We start from the raw sequence: 27,848 nt of genomic DNA on the forward strand, positions 1-27,848 counted from the left end.
GTTTATTATGATGTCACATGATCAACAGGAAGTTATAGAGTCTCTCTTCTCCTCCAGCTGTTTGTCCATCAGAGACATTTATCTAAACTGAGTCTCTCATTGGTTGTCTCTGTTTGTCCACACGCTGCTGTTTATTACAGAACATCTGCTGCTGTTTGTCAAACCTTCATCATCGTCATCGTCACTGAGCCTCTCCTCTGTTTGCTCTCTGATTGTGTTTGTTTGGTTTCTTTGTCGGCCTGATCTGTGATTGGCTGCTGGTCAGACAGGTGAGGCTGCAGAGTGAGGAGGAGGAGGAGGAGGAGCTTTAAATAGGGAGGTGTGAAGCAGATCAGCTGCTGTCATCAGACAAACTTTATTCATTTATCTTAAATATGAGGGCAGAACACATTAATACACATTTAGTTTGTTTTTTCATGTGTAGTGATGAATGTTATTGATTATCACTGAGATCATTTACCACAGGTAATACTAAAAACGTGCAGAAAGATGCAAAACACCGACATATATATTATAATCTGTATTATTAGAGCAGCAGGAGGCTCAGTGTGAAGCAGAGACGTTTAGAGTCACTTTACTGTCTCACAGATGTTTTGATGGAAAAACTTTATTGTCCTTGAGGGAAAATTTGTCTTTTGCAAAAAAACAACACAAAACTAAGAGGCAGAAACATTTGACAACACGGCAGATTAAAGTGCTGAAGTGATTTTCTATTCATGCACGTTGATCTTTCAGAGTTGTTCTGGTTCTTCTTCCTGATGGGAGGCGCTCAGATCCAGAGAGGCGTTCAGGCTCTTTATAGTCTCGTAGTATTTTACTTGTTCCCAGTTGCACTGTTTGGTTTCAACCCGAGCTGTAATTCATATCTACGATCCTCTCTACGTCGTCTATGTGGACACCTTGGTGTTTGTACGAGGACACCTGAATGGGTCCTGGTCTCATGGTCCGTCCCTCGTCCCGGGTCGAGGACCTCTTGTTTGGTTACTGTTTAAACTTGAGGTGTTTGGTGATGAAGGTGTTTGTCTCATCGCGGTACACAGAAGACTCACGGCCCCTGTGGACTAAAGCTGAAGTGTCTCCGTTCACCAGAGTCCCTTTAGAAAACCTCTCGTTTTACTGCATGAGTTCATCTGGTTTCTCCAGAATCCGACCCGGTGGCTCCGATGACGAGCTTTAAGAATAATTTTATAGAAACAGACGATCTTCTCTCTGATGGTCTCGTTTACTGATGGAGGTCTATAGAGGACCAGGACTAAACTGAGACTGGTTCAGGACCAGTTAAAAGACCCTCACTGTCACTTTAATAAAGAACCATCAAATGATCTAGAGTTAACATCTTCTCCTCTTAAACAGCTTTAAACTGAAGCAGTCAGGATGTCGGCCCAGACTAATTACTGGAGTGATGTTGTTGTTTGGAGGAAGAGAAGCAGCAGGTAGTCATGGCCGTAACTACTGTTGCTTCCTGTTGACATTCTGCCCCCCCACTTCCTCTGAGTGTTTTATAATTCATGTGTCATAGAAACAGCAGTTTGTCTTCCACAACATCCTCTTTTGATGAAATGTTCAGGCTGATTCTGGAAATGAATGAATCTGATTTGAATTTAATTTATATTTATATATAGGTTTTTTGACTGCAGCAAAGTTTAATCAAAACTGTTTATTTATGGGAAACAAAGTATCCTCTCTTTCATTATGAAAGAAAAAGTGACGACACATTTCTATTATTTATTCTTCTCTAGTCTCTGATCTCTGATAATGTTACAGTGTAAACAACCAACCTGTGTTTAAACCAACAGGAGAGCTAGTAACGTTAGCAGCACCGCTAACGGCTAACAGGAGGAGAGCTAGTAACGATAGCAGCACCGCTAACGGCTAACAGGAGGAGAGCTAGTAACGATAGCAGCACCGCCAACGGCTAACAGGAGGAGAGCTAGTAACGTTAGCAGCACCGCCAACGGCTAACAGGAGGAGAGCTAGTAACGTTAGCAGCACTAACAGGGGGAGAGCTAGTAACGTTAGCAGCACTAACAGGAGGAGAGCTAGTAACGTTAGCAGCACCGCTAACAGGAGGAGATCTAGTAACGTTAGCAGCACCGCTAACAGGAGGAGAGCTAGTAACGTTAGCAGCACTAACAGGAGGAGAGCTAGTAACGTTAGCAGCACCGCTAACGGCTAACAGGAGGAGAGCTAGTAACGTTAGCAGCACTAACAGGAGGAGAGCTAGTAACGTTAGCAGCACCGCTAATGGCTAACAGGAGGAGAGCTAGTAACGTTAGCAGCACCGCTAACGGCTAACAGGAGGAGAGCTAGTAACGTTAGCAGCACCGCTAACGGCTAACAGGAGGAGCGCTAGTAACGTTAGCAGCACCTCTAACGGCTAATAGGAACAATCTGTGTCTGCCAATATGGATCATCAATGATCTGGAACTAGTATCGGTGGCAAAAAAGCGTGATCAGGGATCAATAAAAGATACATTTACTCCATGACGATCCAAACCGTTTTATGATCAGGTTTACAAACTGTAGTCGAATACAGAACTTTTCTAAGAAGCTTTGAACGCATCACAACAGCAGTGAATCAGAACCAGAGACTGAGGTGGTCCAGTGGTTTTATGGAGAGCTGAAGTCATGATGTCACTTCCTGTCTAGTCTCAATGAAATCAGGGTTTGTTTCATCAATCTGAAAACAAGAAGCATGTCCCTGGAGTTTACTTTCTAAAATATATCAACCCGCCTCTACTGTCCTACTGTTGTTACAGACACCTGAACTAACCACAGACACTTTACTGTCCTATTTTTATTAAGACACCTGAACTGACCCCAGACTCCAGAAGAACTAGAACCTTGAGGTCACAGTTTGACTTTGGCTCTCTTTAAAACAGATTATTGGTTTTTGTTGTATGAACTACACTTCCTGTAGTTTTCTTGATAATATATCTGAGCTTCTCCGTCAGCTCTGAACTCAAAGCTAACTACTTTTTGCGCCCAACAGCCAGAGAGGATCATTTCAGACGTCTTCCTCCTCTCTCCGTCCAACATGGACACGTTTTTCCGCCGTCACTTTAAGAGGAAGGAGGCGGTTCTGCCGGCGGAGGCGGAGGCTGACTCCGTCCGCCAGCGGAGGCCCAGCGTGGCCGTCCCGACCAGCAAGGCCCGCCGGCGGTCCAACGCCGGGCTGCCGTCCTCCACGCTGACCCAGCGGCGCCGCCCCAGCGTCCAGCTGCAGGGGCGCTGCCGTGCGCCGGAGGGGGCGTCTGGCAAAACGGCCCGGCAGAGCAGGTGGGCGGGACACGTTCGCCGGCGCTCCAGCACCACCACCCCCAGCCTCAACCCACGGTTCGCCGTGTGCCGGAGGAAGGTGGGGAAGCTGCGGACCATCGACACCCACCTGCTGGGCCCCTCCATGCTGCTCGCCAGCCTCATCCAGATGGCTGAGGAGGAGGAGGGGGAGGGGGCGGGGCTACTGGCCGGAGAGCAGCAGGTGGAGGTGAGGGGCGGGGCCAACAGCAGGAGGATGTTCTCCCGCTCCAGCAGCCTCCACTCGGACGGAGACGACGACAGCAGCGACTACTCCACCGCCAACGACAGCCAATCAGAAGCCAGCCAATCAGAAGCCAGCCAATCAGAAGCCAACCAGCCGTCGGAGGCGGAGCAGCTGGCGGAGGAGGAGGAGGAGGAGGACGCCTCCTGGTCGCACTTCTCCTCCAACCACGCCTCCTCCTCCGGGTTGGAGGCGACGAGAGACCCTCCTCAGCGCCCGCCGGCGTCACGGCCCCTCATCAGGCCCCCCCGCTGCCTGAGGAGGAACTCGTCTCAGGTGTTCTCAGGAGACGCCGCTCCTCTCGGCCGCCAGCGGGCCTCCAGCCAGAGGAAGAGGAGGAGGATCTCCACCATCTCCAAGGCCGGGAGCCCCTGGCCAGGACGGGGCCCCCTGCTGCCCAGCCGCAGGACTTCAGTCCACTACCTCAACCACCCGGCCTTCTACCGGGGCCCCGGAGCCCTCAGCCCGCTGGGCGCCCGCGGCTGCGACTCCCACCTGGAGAGCTGGAGCGGCTTCCTGCTGTATGTAGACCAGAGATCCAACATGGCGGCTGGAGTTTGTCTGAATGTTACAGAGAGAAAGGAGGCAGATTTAATCCACTGATAACAACAAACCTCAAAGAGCGTTTTAAATGATAGATTCAGGTTCCATCAAGTCCATCTTAAAACACTAAACACGTATAAATGTCTCCACCTCGTCCTCTCACTCTATAGAAGAAGTATTGTCCCACATAAGGACACATTATTTGGTGAAACACAATCTTTAATATGTTTTCATTCTTTCTTAATGTGGAAAATTTGTCGCAGTCTCCTAAAACAGAATTCAAACTGCAAACCTGTGAAATCCACATTATAACAGGTTAGATAGCCAGCTGGTTTTATGTCTACATCTCTTTGTAAGTTGAAGCATGTGACCACCTGCGGGGAGTTCATGGTGCTTTCAGGTGTACCTTGTAAACAGAATTCCTCTCCCACTCCCATGTTTTCTTCTTTTATTTTGTTGGATGTGTTCAATGTCATAAGACAACAGTGGGGTTTTTTGGTGTACATTTGGTTTGTTGGTAACGTTCAGAGTCCGACTTCGTCCTGCAGGAAATATGAAAAGTTACTAAAAGTCATGAGATGATTAAGAAGGTTCTCAGCTGGAGACACAAACGTCCTCCATGGAGCTCATTGACTGATCACTGATCAACAGAGCAGCTCTGTTGCTAAGGTCAAAGAATGTGTGTGTGTGTGTGTGTGTGTGTGTGTGTGTGTGTGTGTGTGTGTGTGTGTGTGTGTGTGTGTGTGTGTGTGTGTGTGTGTGTGTGTGTGTGTGTGTGTCGTTCTTATACAACTGTCTTTGTGGGGACCAATTAGAATCATGGACCTTGTGAGGACAGTTTTTGAAATGAGGACATTTTATCAGGTCCTCTCTTCATCTAAGGCCAGTTTGAGGGTTCGGACTTGGTTTAAAGGTTCAGGTTCATGTCAGCATCCTCTCAAAGGTAAAAGAACAGGTGTGCAGGAAATGTTTAGCACACTATGTGTTAAAAATGCAAATAAACAGGGATTTCATATTAAAATAGTTACAGAGAGCTGGTTGTCTGGTAGGTTTCTGTTCAGTTTATTGTTCTCCAAAATAATAAAACTAGTTACACATCTCTGTATATCAGTGCTTCATTTACATTAGGCTTCAGGTAACCATAGCAACCACAATAGTCCACTACATTGATGGTTGAATTCAGCTAAACTAACTGAGGTAAAACATAATTATGTTAACAGTGCTGTTTATTTGATATAAAAAATACTAAGTGAAGTGAGTGAATTTACTTTGCTCCATAAAACTGCAGCTTTGTGGAAAATGAACAAACATTTACAGACTACAAGGGGAAACATAACATGACAAAACTACAACTAATAAAACATATAAACCGATCTGGAGTCTGTTTCCTTAAAAGGTCTTCTGTCCTGTTGTGGTTTCAGGAAAGCCATCGCCAAGTCGGGTCTGCAGAACGTGACGACTCAGCCCAACGCGTCTACGTCCGGACAGACCGACCCGCTGCAGGAGCCCAACAGCACCGTGGACTGGAGCGTGAGTCGCTGCTGAACCAGCCAATCAGCATTCAGCATCAAATGATTCAATCAATGAGGCTGTTAGATTCATAGTTAGACGTCAGGTTTATACTTGACTCCGTTGAACAAAAGATTGTAGAAATGATTTATGTTTATCGCAGGACAACGCCCAGTTCGGGGACCACATCTGGTTTGAGACCAGTGGATCTGGAGACTTCTGTTATGTTGGAGAGCAGTACTGCATCGCTAAATCACTGGTGAGTCAGGGCGCCCCCTGTGGTCACAAACACTGTACTGCCTGTTAATAAAACAAAGGATGGTGTCTCAACTTAGAGGAACTGTCCACATGTTAAGACCATTATGTTTCACTTTACTAAAAGGCTTTAGACCCTCTATTGACTAAGAAATTAAATATTGAAAAAAATACTAGAAGCTTTTCATATGTATCACAATGATATAATTATTTTCTGCAGCAAAAGTCAGTGGCAAGGAAGAAATGTGCTGGATGTAAGATATCGGTCCACACGATGTGCATGGAGCAGCTAGAGAAGGTAAATCCTCTCTGCATTAACATCTTCTCTCACATTATTATTATATTATTATTAAGTGTCTCCTCACAGTCTCTCGTCTCTCTGTTCAGATTAATTTCAGGTGCAAGCCGTCATTTAGAGAACCAGGATGTCGGGCTGTTCGAGAGGTCAGTCTGAGAACATTTCTTCCTAGAGCCCACTTACACAGATATCCTTCTGACATTCACCAATGTTTTCTTATTTTGGATTTGTTCTTAAGGACAAAACAGAATCTACGCATCATCAAGAACACACTTATATGTATTTATACACTTACCCACATATGAGAGAGCTGACATGTTTGTGCAAAATAATTGGTTATCCTGTTTTCTTCATTCTACACTTTAAATTACAATAACATTTTAATCATGTATAATATTATACATATATATATATATTATTTTCATTATAGTGGAAACAGAATTATTTATTGACTCTTTAGAAACACACTGAAACTTCTGCCAAGCTTTGACTTAGTCGCCCGTTAACCCCTCTGACGTTACCGTATCTGTAAACAGCACAATACTGTTCTAGGCTTATGGCTAATTTAATTAAACTACAGTTATATATATTTAATTTACAGTACTGTACTTTATTATAGTTTTATCAATTATAAACAGTACAGTAATTTGAAAGTGATTGAAATGGTCAATTCAGTAAATAGTGAAGCTTTAATTTCTACATATTCATGTAATGAATATTCAAATGTCAATCAGATGGTAATCTGCATGAGAAATAAGGGGAAAAAATGAATAAATAAATAAACATAAAATGTAAATAATCATCCGCTTATGGGGATCAATTTGACCATGATTAATGTGATCACTATAAGAGGTTTCCACTTATAAAAGCATCCCATGCATCTTCTTTAGTTATTTTAAATCGGCTACATATTCTACTATCCACATGTAACAATTCTACCTTTTAAGAACACGTCATGAATCTGACAAAAGCTTCTCTTCGGACCTTTCTGAAGAACAAATTCATGAAAAAGTCATGAAGATATTGGTGAATGCGGCCCATCGTTGTTGTAATGTCTGTCTATAACTTCTTTAATCCACAAGATGATCAGAACACTTTAGTGTGAAAAGTTTTGGCTCAGAAAATCGAACAGGAAGTGAACTCTTATAAATCATTGGTTGTGTTCCAGTCCAACGTTGTGCGACACCACTGGGTCCACAGGAGACGTCAGACTGGGAAGTGTCGACAGTGTGGGAAGGTGAGTCTCCGTCCGTCACTCAAAGCTCTTTTACTGGTAAGATGTGGAGTCTGAGCGATAACAGAGTCTCCTCTTTATCACCAACAGGGATTTCAACAGAAGTTTTCATTTCACAGCAAAGAGATTGTTGCCATCAGCTGCTCGTGGTGCAAACAGGCGGTAAGTTCTTAGAGAACAGGAACCGGAAGTTCCTCATGTCTGACAGTGAAATATTTAAAGATCCAAACATCAGAGACAATGTGAAGCGCCTCAGTGTGAACATGAAGTATTCAGATTCTTTACTGCAGTTAAAGTCCTAACACATTAACATTATTAACAGTATTATTCCTAATATATTAACATTATTATTCCTAATGCATTAACATTATTAACAGTATTATTCCTAATACATTAACATTATGAACATGTATCCTCTGTCTGTGTTTCAGTACCACAATAAGGTGACATGCTTCATGCTGCAGCAGATAGAGGAGTGCTGCTCTCTGGGAGCTCACGCTGCCGTCATCATCCCTCCTACCTGGATCATCAGGGTCCGCAGAACACAGGTACACACATGTGTTCGTCTCTATGTACCTGTGAGGACCCTATGTATTCAATAGCTCCTAAACCTGACCGTCACACCTGAATGCCCCTCTGACTCTTACTATAACTCTAAACTAGACCTGATTCCAACATTAACTAAACCAAATCTAAACCTCCAACCAGTCCAACATGTCCTTGTAAAATTTAATTACTCTTTATTCCCTCAGTTTATCTGCAAAATTCAAAATCATAAAATGTGGACATAACATGTTTTCATTCAACAGCTACAGTACTTCTTCCACTCATTCAAACCTAGTCCTTATTACTAATTTAGCACTTAACACCACGATTATTATCATGACGATTGTATTTTGGGTACTACACTAAGGTCTTTAGCACTGTATTTTCATTTTAATTATTAATACTGTATGTATTTTCTTATGACCAACACTTTATTTTACATAACACCGTTAAACAACTGGCAATTGCAGAAACATTCTGCATTCATTTCTAATTTCTCTACACAGCACTTTGGTCAACAATCATTGTTTTAAAATGGTTCTCTAAATTAATTTACTTGACTAACTAATACAATTCTTCTTTGTAAGTCTGTATGGTCCAAACAGTCATATTTTCCTCAAACACATATACAAATACAAAGAATTCTTTCTTGTCAGTTTGTAGAAGTCGCCTCCTCTAAATATGAATAGAAAGTAAAACAAAACAAAAGTCTTTCACTCATTGTTTTGTTTTGTTTGGTCATAAACCTTAAACTGTGTGTATCTTTAGTTTTTTTTTCCGGTCCCCACAAGGGAGGTTGGTCCCCACATTGTCAGTGTGCCATCAGGTCCTCACACTGTACAATAAATAAACATAGATCCACTAAGTCATATCTCTTCTGATGTTGTTGTGTTTGTCTTTCTTTGCGCAGTCGTCTCTAAAGTCGAGTAAAAAGAAGAAAAGGACGTCGTTGAAATGCAACAAGTCGAGCAAGAAGGGATCAGAGGTGAGGAAGTCACGAAAACCAACATTTTACAATTATAAAGCTAAGCATGCTCAGGGTTGAGAGGGACGACAGATGTTAATTAGCTTCTAGCTAACTGGTACAGCAGTCTTCACTGCTTTGAATCATGCGTCCTTTGAGTCGGAGTTTAATAACCTGAACTTTTAAAAATGACTCTGAGTCCTTTGAGATGTTGTGGTATAAAAAGAATATCTGTTGTATTAAGGTTAATGAGTTGGGATGATGTTATGTGATGAGGTTGTAAATGTGTTCGTCTCTCGGGTGTTTCTACTCTGCGTTGTCCGTCAGATCCAAGATGGCCGCTGGAAGCCCTTCCTGGTGAAGCATCTCCCGTCTCAGCTCATGAAGCCTCTGCTGGTGTTTGTGAACCCGAAGAGTGGAGGAAACCAGGTGGAGTCACGTTTCCTGCTTCACAGAGGCCTCATTTCCTCGGGACAGATGTAGCATCTCAGTTTAGGCATAAATACAAACACAAAAACATCACTAGATATCATAACATAAGATACAAATAAACAGATGCAGACAGATCTCTTACCCTCCCCCCCCACACAGCCCTCAGCTATTTTACAAGAATACAGTGATATTATAAATCACCAATTCATCGGCATAGAGAGCAACCTTTTTTTACTTCAGTTAGACTGAATCTGTGTGCAATAATCCAGGACCTTTATATACTAAATAATATATATATATATATATAAATATTCCACCTACCTCATGTACATAAAGTATCCTGTGACAATCTTTCCACATTTCTTCAAGCATCTTTACACTATGCATCATGCAGCAATTTAATGAGCATTTTTATTTTATAATATCAGGAAAATAGATGATCATATTTATTTCGTTTTTGTGAAAGAACCCTCAAGTATCGTTTCTAAAATGATAACTAGTAGTGTTGAGTCTGTAAATTTCCTTCATCGAATCTTCTGTTTTGTCCGACCAGTAAAATACATTTTAATTAATGATGAAAGACGAAAGGCTCAAATCTGCATATTTAAAATTGGAACCACAGAATGTTCAACATTTCTTTTTAACGATGAATTGATTACCAAAATGGTCCACTGTTAATTGTTTGTTAATTGATAAACAGAGTAATGGACTAACTGTTTCAGCTTTACTGGGTTTTACTCTTCTCTGCTCAAATGTCGTTAAAAAAGTCTTTATTTTAATATTTATATTTTTACTTTCAGGGAGCCAAGATCATCCAGTCCTTCATGTGGTACCTGAACCCTCGGCAGGTGTTTGACCTGACGAAGGGAGGACCCAGAGAGGGGTAAGACCAGACCGTCTCTGGGGTGCATTCCATTTCCTTTCTTTCCGTTTGTAGAGGAGACGTGATGTTCAGGCTTTACTTTGTGTTTCAGGTTGGAGCTGTACGCCAAAGTGCCCAACCTGAGGATCCTGGCGTGTGGGGGGGACGGGACGGTGAGTTATACTGCAACACTTAAAGCAGTACTACTAATACTACTACTAATACTAGCAGAATACTACTACAAACTAAATCAACAAAATCATTTTCACGCAATGGAAGAAAACTAATGCCCGAGCTCACATTTAGATAATACTTGATGTGTGCGTGTGTGTGTTCAGGTGGGCTGGATCTTGTCAGTGTTGGATGAGCTGAAGCTCCACCCCCAGCCTCCTGTGGGGATCCTTCCTCTGGGGACCGGCAACGACCTGGCCAGGACTCTCAACTGGGGAGGGGTGAGTTCTACTGGGGCTCTACTGGGGTTTAACTGGGTCTCTACTGGGGTTTAACTGGGTCTCTACTGGGGTTTAACTGGGGCTCTACTGGGGTTTAACTGGGTCTCTACTGGGGTTTAACTGGGTCTCTACTGGGGTTTAACTGGAGCTCTACTGGGGATTAACTGGGGTTTAACTGGAGCTCTACTGGGGTTACAGATCTTTTACTTAGTAAAACAAGTTCTAATAGAGTCTAAAAATAGTCCCTTACAAGTTCTGCATTCCAAACTTTAATTTGTTGAGTATTATCAGCATAAAAAAGAAAGATAAATCACAGCAGCATTTCAGAACATCACAAAGTATTTGAGAGATGTTGTTGTTGCTGATAACTCCACATATAAGCTGACAGGACGGGTTTAAACTCTCTCCTCTCTCAGGGTTACACCGACGAACCGATAACAAAGATCCTCTCACACGTGGAGGACGGAAACATCGTCCAGCTGGACCGATGGAACCTGAACGTGGAGGCGAACCCCGAGGCCCGGCCGGAGGACAGGGACGAACATCAGACCGACAAGGTCAGCAGAGAGTCAGTCACTCACACTGGAGATCACATTCAGTCTGACATCTTTAATGATCAGCGATCTCTGCTGTTTCTCAGCTTCCTATTGACGTCTTCAACAACTACTTCAGTCTGGGCTTCGATGCTCACGTCACACTGGGCTTCCATGAATCCAGAGGTCAGTCCACTCACTGGAGAAGGAAAACGCAACTTTAGGGGCAAACTCTGTGAAATGACAGGAGGCCAGGTTCAAGTAATTACACAAACATCAACACCATTTGTCAGATAAGAAGAATAAACATTAAAATGGGCATAACTCACCTTTGTCTAGGATTTCAGAACATTCAGGGTTTAGTCTGGACTTCTGTAGGGGACAGACGGCAAACCTCCTGTTCTTCAGAGTGAAATCCCCTCTTCCTGTCTTAAAGCTGCATTCTCTCTAGTGTCCACCAGGGGGCGACTCCTCTGGTTGTATAGAAGTCTATGAGAAAATGACTCTACTTCTCTCTTGATTTATTCCCTCAGTAAACATTGTAAACATGAGTTTATGGTCTCAATCTCTAGTTTCAAGTCTTCTTCAATACAGCATGATGTTCATTTAGTAAATGATGCTCCATTTAGAGTCAAACAGACCATAAAGCAGGGGATGCTAATCATTTGAATTGTTATAAACACTATAAATTACTATAACAAAGTAAAAGTACAACATTTACAATATTTGATTGTTTACTAACTTTAGAGCGTTAAATAGATTTCTTGGACGTTGACAAAAAAAATAAAGTCTGGATCTTTGTAGACCAGCTGCTATAATCAAACAACAAAGGGATCTGTATCCGACAATATGGATTATCAATGATCAGTAATTAGTATCAACCTGATCATGGATCAATAAAAGTTATATTTTCATCTCTTTTTTCTCCTGTACTGATCCGAACCGTGAGTTCTCTGATCCGTTGCAGCTCTACTAAATATCCGCTGACCTTTAAATGTCCAAACAAAGACTGGAGTTAACGCGTCCTTCATCATCCTCGCTCTGCTCCTCTTATCTTTACTGCTCCTCCTGTGTTTGTTCTATTCCTATCCACTTCCTATTCTCTGCTGCTCAGTCACCTTATTACCCGACAGGAATCAATAAAAACCTCTATGATTAAATTAAAAACTCATATGATGAAACTGAGAAACCCAATGATGGATGGAAATGTAAGCAGGCTGAGTTTGTTTCATCCAGATAAAGTGGATTATTATTCTGTGTTTAATGTCAGCGATGGTTTTAATATAAAAATAGAAACAGGTTGAATGTTTCTGTTTCTTCTTTCAGAGGCGAATCCAGAGAAGTTTAACAGCCGCTTCAAGAATAAGATGTTCTATGCAGGAGTAAGTGTCCTCTCCGGTCCCTGCTGTCTGTTTACATTGACACGTTTGTTATGTCCATTTTTTATTATTATTATTATTATTCATTATGTGTGTGTGTGTGTGTGTGTGTTTTCAGACGGCCTTCTCTGACTTCCTGAGTGGGACTTCCAAAGACCTCGCCAAGCACATCAGAGTGGTGGTGAGTCCAGACCGACGTGTCAACGGAAACAGAGACAATGTTTACTCTGATTGTTAAATGATACATTTTTCCATATTTTTTATTATTATCATCATCAAATCCCATTTTAAGACCAAAACCAACAATGTTTGAATTTAATCTCTCAATATAGAAGTCCCATGGGGCATTATTTCAGTAAAAGTACTAATACACTCTGAGAAAATACTACACTATGAGTAAAAGTCCTGCATTCAGACCCTTTCAAAGAATAAATGTATTTTAAACTTTTTATATAAATATTTTTCTTTTTGAAGAAATAAAACAGGTTGCTGTTCCGTATTATTATGTTTTATTATTATATGTTTTATTATATGTTTTATTCCCCAATATTTACCTGAGATTGTGTATATAATAAAATATAATATCGACCTGCTGCAGAACACACTGACTGTGTGTGTACTGTGTGTACTGTGTGTACTGTGTGAGTACTGTGTGTACTGTGTGAGTACTGTGTGTACTGTGTGTACTGTGTGAGTACTGTGTGTACTGTGTGTACAGTCTGTGTACTTGTACTCAGTGTGTCTCCCTCCTCAGTGTGATGGTACCGACCTGACGGCCAAAGTCCAGGACATGAAGTTACAATGTCTGCTCTTCCTCAACATCCCCAGGTCACTAAATATAGAAACATGAACAATAACCTCAAATACCAGTATGAGGATCACTAACACACAGAGTCGTACTGGTTCCAGTGTAGACCAGTATGGAGATCTCTAACTGGTCTCTATGCTGCAGGTACTGTGCCGGCACCGTGCCGTGGGGTCACCCCGGAGAACACCAGGACTTTGAACCGCAGCGCCACGACGACGGCTGCATCGAAGTCATCGGCTTCACCATGACGTCTCTGGTGAGCTCCAGCTGTACTCCAGACCACGTCAGACCACGTCAGACCACGCCAGACCACGTCAGACCACGTCAGACCACGTCAGACCACACCAGACCACGTCAGACCACGTCAGACCACACCAGACCACGTCAGACCACACCAGACCACATCTGACCACGTCAGACCACGTCAGACCACATGTTTTCGGTGGCATAAATTATACTAAAGACACCAAACCATGTCTTACATGAGTCATGACTCAAGAAGCAACAGCTCCACCTGTTGGTGACCTTTTGTTGTGTTGTGGTATTTTATGTTGTTGACCTGAGGTTGTTTGTTTGTTGTTTGTGTTGGTGACCTTTGGTTGTTTGTGTTGGTGACCTTTGGTATTCGTTGTTTGTGTCCAGGCCACGCTGCAGGTGGGCGGTCACGGCGAGCGTCTCCATCAGTGTAAAGAAGTGACCCTGACCACCTTCAAGTCCATCCCCATGCAGGTGGACGGAGAACCCTGTAAACTGGCTCCATCCATCATCCACATCAACCTGAGGAGCCAGGCCAACATGGTGCAGAAGACCAAGAGGAGGATATCCATGCCCCACCTCAACGAGTAAACACCCATCCATCACACATTCTGACCCTTTACTGCAGGAAACATACTAATACACACCCTTTACTGCAGGAAACGTACACCCTTTACTGCAAAACGTACACACCCTTTACTGCAGGAAACGTACTAATACACACCCTTTACTGCAGGAAACGTGCTAATACACACCCTTTACTGCAGGAAACGTACTAATACACACCCTTTACTGCAGGAAACGTGCTAATACACACCCTTTACTGCAGGAGTAAACGTGCAGGAAACGTACTAATACACACCCTTTACTGCAGGAAACGTGCTAATACACACCCTTTACTGCAGGAAACGTACTAATACACACCCTTTACTGCAGTAAACGTGCTAATACACACTCTGAAAATACTCCTTTGCAGTCAGCAGCCGGTTCCTGAGAAGCTCCAGATCAGGGTGAACCGGATCAGCATGGCGGCCTACGAGGCTCTGCACTACGACAAGGACCAGCTGAAGGAGGCCTGTGAGTCAGTGAGGGGTTAACTGTGACGATCAATGAAGAGGAATCAGCCGATTGATTATTAATGATCATTCAGTTATCTTATAGTCGTATGAGGCCAGACTTTAAAGGGCCAGAGTTACTGTGACCTTGACGTGTCCTCCTCTCTGCAGCGACTCCTCTAGGAGTCATCACCGTCCCCGGCGACAGCGACCTGGAGACCTTAATACAGATCGGTATCAGTGAGGGACCGCCTGCTCCATCGAGAGCGTCTCCATGAGACGGTACCTGGAGACAGGTATCAGTGAGGACCAGGTCCATCAGAGACAGGTATCAGTGAGGACCAGGTCCATCAGAGACAGGTATCAGTGAGGACCAGGTCCATCAGAGACAGGTCCCAGGTCCATCAGAGACAGGTATCAGTGAGGACCAGGTCCATCAGAGACAGGTATCAGTGAGGACCAGGTCCATCAGAGACAGGTATCAGTGAGGACCAGGTCCATCAGAGACAGGTATCAGGGTGGACCAGGTCCATCAGAGACAGGTATCAGTGAGGACCAGGTCCATCAGAGACAGGTATCAGTGAGGACCAGGTCCATCAGAGACAGGTATCAGGGTGGACCAGGTCCATCAGAGACAGGTATCAGTGAGGACCAGGTCCATCAGAGACAGGTATCAGTGAGGACCAGGTCCATCAGAGACAGGTATCAGTGAGGACCAGGTCCATCAGAGACAGGTATCAGGGTGGACCAGGTCCATCAGAGACAGGTATCAGTGAGGACCAGGTATTATTATTAAAATAATAAATTCAATCATGTCATGTCAGTCATGTGATCTCCTCACATCATTATTTCAGATTTATTCTTCATTAATTATTCGTCTCTCTCCTCCTCAGGACGAGGACCTGATGAAGGAGGACGCTCCGTCTCCTCACAAGTTGTCCATGAGGTGGTGTTTCCTGGACTGTAAGTCTCCCCGTCCCCCCGCCCTCCCACAGCTCCTCAGAGTCCGTCCCCCATAGAAAACCTGACTCCTGGTCTTTTTCTTTCAGGTACCACTGCAGACCGCTTCTACAGGATCGACCGGGCTCAGGTGGGTCGGGGTCTGATCAGACCGGATCAAACCTCCTTTATCTTTGTGGACTCGTTTTATGAACGCTACGTTGTCGGTTTTTTTTCCAGGAGCACCTGAACTACGTGACGGAGATCTCTCAGGAGGAGCTCTACATCCTGGACCCGGAACTGGTCGTCAAGGAGACGGTGGGCACCTCCCCCGGCGTCCCAGACCTGGTGGACTCTGAGGAGCACCGGGACCCGCACCGGGACCAGCAGAGACAGTTCTCCTTCCCCGGCTCACCGAGGTCCCCCCCTCCTCCTCCCCCCGAGGTGAGACACATCCAGAGAGACACTTTATTCATATAAAGACATTTATATGTATTTTTAGTTATTATAGTTTATATGAATGTCAACGGAGAGGAGACAGTAACACTGGACCCGTCTGTCTCTCTGTCTCTCTGCCTGTCTCTCTCTCTGCTGTCTGTCTCCATGTCTGCCTGTCTGTCCTCTTGTCTCAGAGTGAGAGACCTCCAGAGGAAGAGGATCTCCAGTGACAGTTCTGTGGTTGATGTTTTGTCTCAGAGTTCCTCTAAGAACGTTCTCTGCAGGTAGAACCTCTCACATTAAACTAACCGCTGCAAAGAACAAAAAACACAAATAAATAAGATATAATACAAGTAAAACTAGACCTGAACCAGACCTGAACCTGAACCAGACCTGAACCAGACCTGAACCAGACCTGAACCAAAGGGTCCAGAACAGCAGCAGATAAATCAATCAGTAATTAATAAATCAGGTATTTAAAATCAATTATTCAGGTAAATGATTGGGTCTCAGCTGTTTCTGGTTGTGTTAAATAATCAGCAATAATCAACATATTTAAAATATATATTAATACATATTCACATTAATAAATATTAATAAAAATAAATAAAGTTCTCTTGCTGGTAAAAAGAAGTTATGCTTTTATGCATTTTGATTGTTTGGTGTTCAGCCGACACAAACTGTGTACATGTACTTAGAGTATCACAAGTAAAAGTACTGAATTTGTTATTAAGTATAGTACTTGAGTAAATGTATTTAGTTACTTTCCACCACTTTGAGATTTTTACTTCACTGTGATGATAAATTATTTCATTATTTTACATAAAAGTTTGTCTCATCATCATGTGTACTTATATAAATGTGTGTGTGTGTGTGTGTGCGTGTGTGTGTATATATATATATATATATATATACACACACACACATACATTTATATAGTACATATATATATATATATATATATATATATATATATAGTGTATATATATGTACTATATATACATACTTGTATTTGTGAATCTTTTTGTTGAGCTCTGTCTGTCAGCTTTGAAATACTTCATGGTACTTCATACAGTACACACACAGTACTCATACGTAGTACTCATATGTAGTACTCATACGTAGTACTCATATGTAGTACTCATACGTAGTACTCATACGTAGTACCTCCTCATCCTGTCTCCATCTCTTTCCTCTGAAGAAGAGGAGCAAAGATTGTCAATGTTCATCGCTCCAACACAACGCTGGCTGACTTCAGACCCATCGTTAGGTATGACATCATCACTTTGGTATGACATCATCACTGTGGTACGACATCATCAGTGTGTGTGGTATGACATCATCACTGTGTTATCAACTCTCCTGCTTCATGTTCCCGTCTGACCTTTGACCTTCTCCGTCTCTCTCTCAGTCCTTCCAGAGCTTCATCACGTGACCCTCAACAAGGTAAACGTTCTCCAGATGTTCCTCTTCCAATAACGATGTGATGTGATGTCATTGGTTGTTTATGACGACATGTTTTATAGAAGTATTTCCTAAAACACAGCCAAACTAAATGAGGAGAAGAAGAGTCATAAATGAACACAGAGCTCCTGAACGTCTCCAACATCAACATGAACTGTTCTCCGTGTCTGGAGGTCGGAAGGTCGAGGTTCTGATCCGGCTCAGCGGCTCCTTCACTGAAAGTCTGATCTGTTTTCTAGATGCTGAGTTGATCGACTGCATCAAGACTGAAGACCTGAACAGAGTGAGTCTGTTAACCCTTCAAAGTCCAGACGTTCATGGAGAGGAGCAACAGTTGTCTCTAAAAAACTCAATGTTCTTGTCATCATTGTCGTCGTTGTTGTGGTGCTGGTGCAGCTGACGGAGCTCCACCAGCAGGGGGCAGACATCCTGCTGCAGGACGAGGCCGGCTGCACTCTGCTGCATCACGCTGTGGAGGCCGGAAACAAAGAGATCCTCAAGTACCTCATCGACCACGGTGAGAGGACGGGAACACAGTAACACACACACACACACACTGTACACACACACTGTACACACAGTACACACACTGTACACACACTGTACACACACTGTACACACAGTACACACACACTGTACACACACACTGTACACACACACACACACACTGTACACACAGTACACACACTGTACACACACTGTACACACACACTGTACACACACTGTACACACTGCACACACACACTGTACACACAGTACACACACTGCACACACACTGTACACACACACTGTACACACACACTGCACACACACACTGTACACACACACTGTACACACACACACACACACTGTACACACACACACTGACACACACACACTGTACACACACACTGTACACACACTGTATTTAGATAAAAGTCAGTAATTAAAACTATAGTTTGGTTCCAAACGTTGACGATGAGTTTAGAGGATATTTAACTTTCGTCATTCTGTCTCTTATTTAGTCCAGAAAACTTAAATGTATTAAAACAAGTCGTTGTGACTTTAATAAACCTGTTTAAATATTAATGTTTTATAAAATCAACACACAGAACATTTTTAGATAATACATGAAGTAAATGTTTGTTGTTCTCGTGTTTGATTGTTTCTGATTTTCTATTTGATTTTTGTTTGAGAGGATTCTCATGGTTTAAGTTTTCACTGTAGAGAAGGTCCCAGTGAGGTCATGAGCAGTGTTCACCACTGGGGGGCGCCAGCAGCTCACAGTGTCTCCGTCTGTCAGGGTTTATTCATTGATTTGTGTTCTTGTGATTCAAGTTTTCACCCCCATGGATTTATTTCTGTTTTATTTTTTCACAACATTGAGTCACATTTATTTATCTGTGTTCAACAGAAAAGAACTGTTCACTTTGACATTTAAGGGTCTTTTTCTGTTGTTAATTATGAGTCTAATTATAACACTTTAAGCATCAAAAGGTTTTTTTTTAAAAACTGTTATTAAAAGTATTAAATAAAGACTGATTTGTAATAATAGTAAGCTGATTGTCAAAGCTTAAAACAAAGACTGTTAACAGAGTATTAAGTTAAAGGAGTAAAACAGATAAAACCATCACTGACTTCCTCTCTGCTCCGGTGTGTTTAACATGTAAAGATGGTGGTTTGTTAGTAGATTTGACCAGCTGTTCTCTTTCTACATCCACCTGATTGTATTTTGAATTTGGAGAAATGAATCCAGCTTCAGTTTCTCCAAAGTGTTTTTGTTAAAGTTACATTTTATCTGAAGGCTCTCTGTTCAGCAGACGACTCCGTTAATCACTTTAAGAGTGATTGATTAGGACGGATTGTTGGAGCTGCAGAACATTTCACTTCTTCACACACACACACACACACACACACACACACACACACACACACACACACACACACACACAGTTACACAACATTCTCATAACCTCCACCCTGATGGAGCAGAGAGAAGAATGTCATATGACCGGTTCTGTTCTCAAAACATGTGACAAGGTCTGAAAACACTTCTATAAGACACACACACCTTCATCAAAACACACACACACACACACACACACACACTGATAAAATATGAAGTCAAACAACCTTTAAACATCTTCAGACGATCATTTTAAAGTTTTTAACTATAAATATAACTAAGTTTTGAATTCCTGCCCTTTTATTACCTTCGACTTTATGAACAGTCTGTTGGTTTGTTCACTTGAATCATTTTATAGTTCTTTGTTCTAGTAGTTTATTTTAGTTGTACATATGTTTCCCCACAACTCCACAAAGTAACTAAAAGAACGTCAAATAGGCGAGAAGGAGCAGTTTCTTAAAATCCAACTGGCCTTTCTTTGTTCAGAGTGGAGACAGTTTATTCTTTTGTATAAATTATGTCCGTACTTCAGACACCCTTTAAGTATTAACTCCATCTATTGATATTCTACTTCTAATCAATTTCCAAAACAACTCATTTAGTTTAACTCAGAATGAATGATCATTTATTTACATTAAAACTCATTAATATTTAGCATTTTTCCTTTAGAACACCTGTAAAGGAACAGTTTTTATCTAGATTAAAACTGTGTAGTCCATTTATTACAGCATTTTACTAATTGTTCATATTATATTCATAAGATAATGGCTCGTACAGTTTATGGATGTTTCTAAATGTCTTTTGATTTGTTTCGTTACTTAGTGCCCACGTCTCACCTGGACATAACAGAGAAGGAGACGTGAGTCAAGTTCCTTTTTAAATGACCTGTTTATACACTAGTTTAATACTTTATTGTGTTTTTGTGTTATTAATATTCATGTTGTGTTCTCCAGAGGGGAGACGGCGCTCCATAAAGCCGCCTCCTCCTGTCAGAGGAGCATGTGTCACTACCTGGTGGAGGCCGGGGCGTCGCTCATGAAGACAGACCTGCAGGTAAACCATCACTCACCTGTAACACACTCACATGTTCACACAGTGAGAAACACGCTCCTCCTGCCAGGTGCGAGGGGATAACTCCTCCCCCTGAACGAACAAACGTCTGGAACACAAAGCCTGAATCCCTCAGAGGAGTCAGGAAGTTAATGTATTAAACTGTTCCAGTTAACGTTAACTTCATGAAACCTGAAAGCAGCTCTAGATAGAGTACATAAATAAAATAAAAGAGCATCTTTATTTCTACATTTTGTTTCTCACCATTTGGGGTTTGACAGTCTTTAAAAACGTCATCTTGTTTTGTCCTCTTTAAATGCATCAAATGTAGAATTATCGCCTCCTGATGTTTATCTCGATCTTCTTTACTGCACTAAACTGCGTTTCTTTACTGCACTGTACTATGATTGATAGTTTTATGGATGAAGAACTCATTTTTTGTAACTCTTCGTAAAATTATAGAGCATCCTTCACTCTTTGCTTGTGACATAATAACTTATTATTGATAATAGTAGATATCTGTCATCAGTGGAACATTATTGTGACACTGCTACTCAGTGACCAGCTTCCTGCTGCAGAAATCAGCTTCCTGCTGTAGTAGCCAGCTTCCTGCTGTAGTAGCCAGCTTCCTGCTGTAGTAGCCAGCTTCCTGCTGTAGTAACCAGCTTCCTGCTGTAGTAGCCAGCTTCCTGTAGTAGCCAGCTTCCTGTAGTAACCAGCTTCCTGCTGTAGTAGCCAGCTTCCTGCTGTAGTAGCCAGCTTCCTGTAGTAGCCAGCTTCCTGCTGTAGTAACCAGCTTCCTGCTGTAGTAACCAGCTTCCTGTAGTAACCAGCTTCCTGTAGTAACCAGCTTCCTGCTGTAGTAACCAGCTTCCTGCTGTAGTAGCCAGCTTCCTGCTGTAGTAGCCAGCTTCCTGCTGTAGTAACCAGCTTCCTGTAGTAACCAGCTTCCTGCTGTAGTAACCAGCTTCCTGCTGTAGTAACCAGCTTCCTGCTGTAGTAACCAGCTTCCTGCTGTAGTAACCAGCTTCCTGCTGTAGTAACCAGCTTCCTGCTGTAGTAACCAGCTTCCTGCTGTAGTAACCAGCTTCCTGTAGTAACCAGCTTCCTGCTGTAGTAACCAGCTTCCTGCTGTAGTAACCAGCTTCCTGCTGTAGTAACCAGCTTCCTGTAGTAGCCAGCTTCCTGCTTATGTGGGTTCATCCCAAGTCTCTTATTTGTCGTCTCCTCGCTCCTCGATCCTCACTTGAACCGGAAGTCGTTCTGCACACAGAACACAGTATAAATACACAGAACATAGTATAAATACACAGAACACAGTATAAATACACAGAACAAATACACAGAACATAGTATAAATACACAGAACACAGTATAAATACACAGAACACAGTATAAATACACAGAACACAGTATAAATACACAGAACAAATACACAGAACATAGTATAAATACACAGAACACAGTATAAATACACAGAACACAGTATAAATACACAGAACACAGTATAAATACACAGAACAAATACACAGAACATAGTATAAATACACAGAACACAGTATAAATACACAGAACAAATACACAGAACATAGTATAAATACACAGAACACAGTATAAATACACAGAACACAGTATAAATACACAGAACATAGTATAAATACACAGAACACAGTATAAATACACAGAACAAATACACAGAACATAGTATAAATACACAGAACACAGTATAAATACACAGAACACAGTATAAATACACAGAACACAGTATAAATACACAGTGCAGTTTGTTAAACAGTAACAGGCTGATTACTGTGTCATTATTAATATTAGTACAGTGATGATTACTGTGTCATTATTAATATTAGTACAGTGATGATTACTGTGTCATTATTAATATTAGTACAGTGATGATTACTGTGTGTCATTATTAATATTAGTACAGTGATGATTACTGTGTGTCATTATTAATATTAGTACAGTGATGATTACTGTGTCATTATTAATATTAGTACAGTGATGATTACTGTGTCATTATTAATATTACTACAGTGATGATTACTGTGTCATTATTAATATTAGTACAGTGATCATGTGATCAGTGGTGTCGTCATCAGGAACAGACGTGGCTTCACGTGACGCTTCAGAGGAAAGGACGTCTCATGTCTCTTTAAACACATTTCCTCGTCTCCTCTCTCCTCGCCTGGTTTCCTTGCGTCTCTCCATGCATCCCTGGTGGGCGGGACAAGGACGCAAGGAAACGACGCAAGTGAGGGAATCGAGGAGGCAATTTAAGAGACTTGGGATGAACCCCGTATCCAGATCCTGCTGCAGTGACCAACTTCCTGCTTCAGTAGCCAGCTTCCTGCTTCAGTATTCAGCTTCCTGCTTCAGTATTCAGCTTCCTGCTTCAGTATTCAGCTTCCTGCTGTAGTAACCAGCTTCCAGCTTCCTGCTGCAGTGACCAGCTTCCTGCTGCAGTGACCAGCTTCCTGCTGCAGTGACCAGCTTCCTGCTGCAGTGACCAGCTTCCTGCTGCAGTGACCAGCTTCCTGAGGCGCTCCGTGAGCCGTTCTCAGCCTCAGCTGTCCCACCAACACTTTAAAGGGTCTCTGTCAGAATTTGACCCACTTCTCTAAAGTGATTAATGTTGTGTGTCATTGAGAAACGAAGCGCCGCAGGATCCCCGGCCTCGCTCCGACACACACAAAGGCCGCTGCTCACCGTTGCCATGGTGAAGGTAGTGGTAACAGGAAGCAGCCCATAATCTGAGTTTTCTCTTCTTCTTCTTCTCTCCAGTAAATGAAAAGAGCTCATGTGTTACTCAGTGTGTAAACGTTGGTGTGAAGCCCAGATTCACTGCCGGGTTAGAGAGGATCTCCTTCATTTCTCACACTCTCTTTCCATCCATCTCATTATTCTAGAATGTCAGATACATATTTATTCAGATGACTGAAGTATCAGAATGTCTAAAGTCCCCATTTAAAGTGAATGTTTGTGTGTTTCAGGGTGAAACTCCCAAACATCGCGCTGAGAAGGCCGAGGACCAGGAGCTGTGTGAATATCTGGAGGGCCGCCAACATTACCAGATGATCCAGAGGGAGGACCAGGAGACGGCGGTCTGAGGTCCACCCTGTCTGTCTGAACACCCGTCTGTCTCTCTGTTATTTAAGCCTCTTTAGATTCAAAAGGAGAAAAGTGTGTTTTTAACTCCACAGACACATATGAGCTGTGAGAGGACCGGAGACACATAAACATGATTATTATTATTCATATTATTATTCATTTGTCCCCTTTTAAGTGAGCAGAAATGATGTTTTGTTGTGGATAAAGTCGGGTTTGTAGATGACTTGAAAACATCCTCAGCTGGAGTCCAAACTAAAAGCCTCCGGACACTAAAGTGGATTTAAACTCTGGAGCCTCACAGACCTGAGATCTGCTGCAGACGGCGTTCTGAATGTGTCTTTATGCAGACGACGCTCCGACCTCTGTGTTAACCGTACAGAATGTTCTGTTAGAGAGAAACACTGACTGTATTCATGAGTCTGCAGCTGAACGTGATGAAGTCGTTTCTGATAGAACGTGTCTTCTAGTGACCTTCTGGATGTATTTGTTTACTCGACAGAAATAAGTGTTTGTTCACTCGTTGGATATTTAACTTAGACACTGATGAATTTAGCTATTTATGATTTATATGTAGAGATTAAAAAAAATGTTTTGCTTTGTGATCAAACTCAGTGAGGAGCGTCAGCGACTGCTTCAAACCCACTTTTAGCTATTTCAGTCAACATATGAGATTTGTTGTTTTTTTGTAATACTTTTGTCTGTTACATAACTGTAGAGCTGGACGTCTGCCAGCAGGAAGCTTTGGTTGTTTGTGTTCATAGCTGAGATAGACGCGTCAGTGTTTCTGCCAAAGCAGCCTGTGTTAGTAATAAATGAGATTAAGAGTCAGAACGACTTTATGCTGTATGATATCTGAGTAATAACTGTTTGTTTGGTTTTATCATTTCTGAGTGACCTGCAATAAAAGCATGTCAGGAACTGTTTATGAGCGGGAAATGAATTTATTCACACAAGAAACTCCATTTAGAGCCAATCAATCAAAATATATCAAAATCAGCAGATCAATCAATTATTCATTTACATCAACATCATCACATCAAACTGATTCACAAGAAAAAAGACAAATATCACATTTTCAAAAATCTTTAAACATATTTTATTTAAACACTGCAAGAAAAAAAACAATGAAGAGGGAACAGAGGACCTGAAGGACCTGAAGGAGGACCTGAGGGCTGAGGGAGGACCTGTAGGAGGACTTGAAGGAGACCATAAAGGAGGACCTGAAAGAGGACTTGAAGGATCTGAAAGAAGACCTCAATAAGGACCTGCAGGAAGGGAGGACCTGAATGTCCTCCTCCCTCCTCCTCTGCAGGCTTGAACCCATTGACCTCCTTTAATGAGGAGTTTGAGGTTTAACACAGAGTAATATAAATATAATAGTTAATATTTGTTAAATAAGACTAAACTCATTTTATCAGTTTCAGTTTTATTAATCTTCAGATTTCTGTTTTAATAATTCATTAAATTTGATCTCAGCTTTGATGGAAATTTAGATTCACAGAAACTCATCCCTTCAAAATAAAAGTGTTTGATCTGAGCTTCTTTCTACCAAAGAAACAAAGTCTGATTTAAATATGAAATATGAAACAGAAACAGAACGGGACCTGAGATAAACAAGTTCAGCAGAGAGTCAGTGATGAACTCTGAACCAGTTAAACCAGGAGTCACCGACACACACCTGTGATTCACACACACACACACACACACACACACACACACACACACACACACACACACACACTCAAACACGCACACACACACACACACACACACACACACACACACACACACACCCTCTCAAACACACACACACACACACACACAAACACACACACACACACACACACTCTCAAACACACACTCAAACACACACACACACACACACACACACACACACACACACACACACCCTCTCAAACACACACACACACACACACACACACACACACCAAAAACACGCACACACATTACACACACACACGCCTCATGCTGACATCACAGGCTTTAATCCAAACACTGAAGAACCAAACAAGCCCAGCTCATTAACATAGAGTGAAGTGTGTGTGTGTGTGTGTGTGTGTGTGTGTGTGTGTGTGTGTGTGTGTGTGTGTGTGTGTGTGTGAGTGTGTGTGTGTGTGTGTGTGTGTGTGTGTGTGTGTGTGTGTGTGTGTGTGAGTGTGTGTGTGTGTGTGTGTGTGTGTGTGTGTGTGTGTGTGTGTGTGTGTGTGTGTGTGTGTGTGTGTGTGTGTGTGTGTGTGTGTGTGTGTGTGTGTGTGTGTGTGTGAGTGTGTGTGTGTGTGTGTGTGTGTGTGTGTGTGTGTGTGTGTGTGTGTGTGTGTGTGTGTGTGTGTGTGTGTGTGTGTGTGTGTGTGTGTGTGTGTGTGTGTGTGTGTGTGTGTGTGTGTGTGTGTGTGTGTGTGTGTGTGTGTGTGTGTGTGTGTGTGTGTGTGTGTGTGTGTGTGTGTGTGTGTGTGTGTGTGTGTGTGTGTGTGTGTGTGTGTGTGTGTGTGTGTGTGTGTGTGTGTGTGTGTGTGTGTGTGTGTGTGTGTGTGTGTGTGTGTGTGTGTGTAGAGCAGCAGCAGCCTCAGACTCTTTCCTCTCTTCAGTCGACCGGCTGCTCCTCTGAGCTCAGCAAGTGAGTTTTGATATTTTAACACTTTTTACTAACATTTAACATATTAATAACATATTAACATTTATATATATTTATAGTCTCTGTAAAGATTAAAGCTGATTAACTGATTTATTGTTCTGCTGCTGTTTAAACGATAATTAAATAATTTGAGTCACTTTTTCAATCTAAAATGCTTCTTTCTTAAATGTGATGATTTCTATTAAATTATAGAATATATTTAACCTCGAAACTGTGGCACAAAACAAACTAACAGAATAATCAGTGATTATTAAAATAATTGTAAGTTGCTTTTGAAAAAATCTTTAAGCTAACTTCTATTATTTATGTTTAAAATCCTGATTTTGATGATGTGTGTTTTAAAGGCTGGATTTGTTGAATTCATAATGCTAAACTTAATTAATTAATATAAGGATATTATATGTTAAAACGTGGTTAAAGTTTATTGTACTGTATCAGAGTTTTATTTTCTTCTTATGTTCAGTTAATTTCCTAAATATGTTGTTGGACCTTCTGTTTTCTTATATTTCTATAACTTCTTCTGTTTCTGGTTTTGTGTGATTTTACTGTTTGTATAGATATTTTTACCGTTTGTCTCTTAATATAAAACAAACAACAAAGAGTTTGTTATAAATAATATCTTAATATATATATAAAGATAGTATATATATATGTTTATATATATATATATATATATATATATATATATATATATATATATATATATATGTTTTTAATCAGTTCTGTGGTTTTTCATTTGGTCCAAAACGGAATATGCTGTAACAGAGATGAGCAGATGTTTTTCCTCTGGCTCAGTTTACAACAGCTTCATGTTGTTGTTGTGTTAAAGTCAGCTGGAGGAGTTAACCTGAAGTTATTTCGTGCTTTAGATATCTTCATCGTCTCCTCTTTATCGTTTCCTCTTCATCGTCTCCTCTTCAGCATTTCCTCTTCAGCGTTTCCTCTTCATCGTCTCCTCTCATCGTCTCCTCTTCATCGTCTCCTCTCATCGTCTCCTCTTCATCGTTTCCTCTTCATCGTCTCCTCTTCATCGTCTCCTCTTCATCGTCTCCTCTTCATCGTTTCCTCTTCAGCGTTTCTTCTTCAGCGTTTCCTCTTCATCGTCTCCTCTTCATCGTCTCCTCTCATCGTCTCCTCTTCATCGTTTCCTCTTCATCGTCTCCTCTCATCGTCTCCTCTTCATCGTCTCCTCTCATCGTCTTCTCTCATCGTCTCCTCTTCATCGTCTCCTCTTCATCGTCTCCTCTTCAGCGTTTCCTCTTCAGCGTTTCCTCTTCATCGTCTCCTCTCATCGTCTTCTCTCATCGTCTCCTCTCATCGTCTCCTCTTCATCGTCTCCTCTTCATCGTCTCCTCTTCAGCGTTTCCTCTTCATCGTCTCCTCTTCATCGTCTCCTCTTCAGCGTTTCCTCTTCATCGTCTCCTCTTCATCGTCTCCTCTTCAGCGTTTCCTCTTCATTGTCTCCTCTCATCGTCTTCTCTCATCGTCTCCTCTTCATCGTCTCCTCTTCATCGTCTCCTCTTCATCGTCTCCTCTTCATCGTCTCCTCTTCAGCGTTTCCTCTTCATCGTCTCCTCTTCATCATCTCCTCTTCATCGTCTCCTCTTCAGCGTTTCCTCTTCATCGTCTC

The 27,848-nt window shown here is 42.0% G+C and overlaps 1 protein-coding gene across 1 annotated transcript; it reads left to right on the forward strand.

The window, feature by feature from the left end:
- Window positions 1–3,031: 3,031 nt before the first annotated feature.
- On the forward strand, window positions 3,032–24,483 carry dgkzb (diacylglycerol kinase, zeta b). Its single transcript, XM_054619731.1, has 34 exons — window positions 3,032–4,062; window positions 5,506–5,614; window positions 5,757–5,852; window positions 6,069–6,146; window positions 6,236–6,292; window positions 7,315–7,383; window positions 7,471–7,542; window positions 7,812–7,928; window positions 8,837–8,911; window positions 9,218–9,319; window positions 10,123–10,205; window positions 10,297–10,357; window positions 10,523–10,636; window positions 11,053–11,193; window positions 11,277–11,355; window positions 12,496–12,551; window positions 12,667–12,729; window positions 13,303–13,376; window positions 13,501–13,612; window positions 13,999–14,198; window positions 14,588–14,688; window positions 14,838–14,900; window positions 14,932–14,944; window positions 15,547–15,629; window positions 15,716–15,756; window positions 15,846–16,039; window positions 16,235–16,327; window positions 17,245–17,313; window positions 17,455–17,489; window positions 17,747–17,790; window positions 17,904–18,024; window positions 20,215–20,251; window positions 20,346–20,445; window positions 23,448–24,483. The coding sequence occupies exons 1-34, from the start codon at window positions 3,038–3,040 to the stop codon at window positions 23,562–23,564; spliced, it is 3,894 nt and encodes a 1,297-aa protein (XP_054475706.1). The 5' UTR covers window positions 3,032–3,037; the 3' UTR covers window positions 23,565–24,483.
- The last annotated feature ends 3,365 nt before the right edge of the window (window positions 24,484–27,848 follow it).

The sequence above is a fragment of the Anoplopoma fimbria genome, chromosome 19 (genome assembly GCF_027596085.1).
Source record: "Anoplopoma fimbria isolate UVic2021 breed Golden Eagle Sablefish chromosome 19, Afim_UVic_2022, whole genome shotgun sequence".
In the NCBI taxonomy this organism is placed as follows: domain Eukaryota; kingdom Metazoa; phylum Chordata; class Actinopteri; order Perciformes; family Anoplopomatidae; genus Anoplopoma; species Anoplopoma fimbria.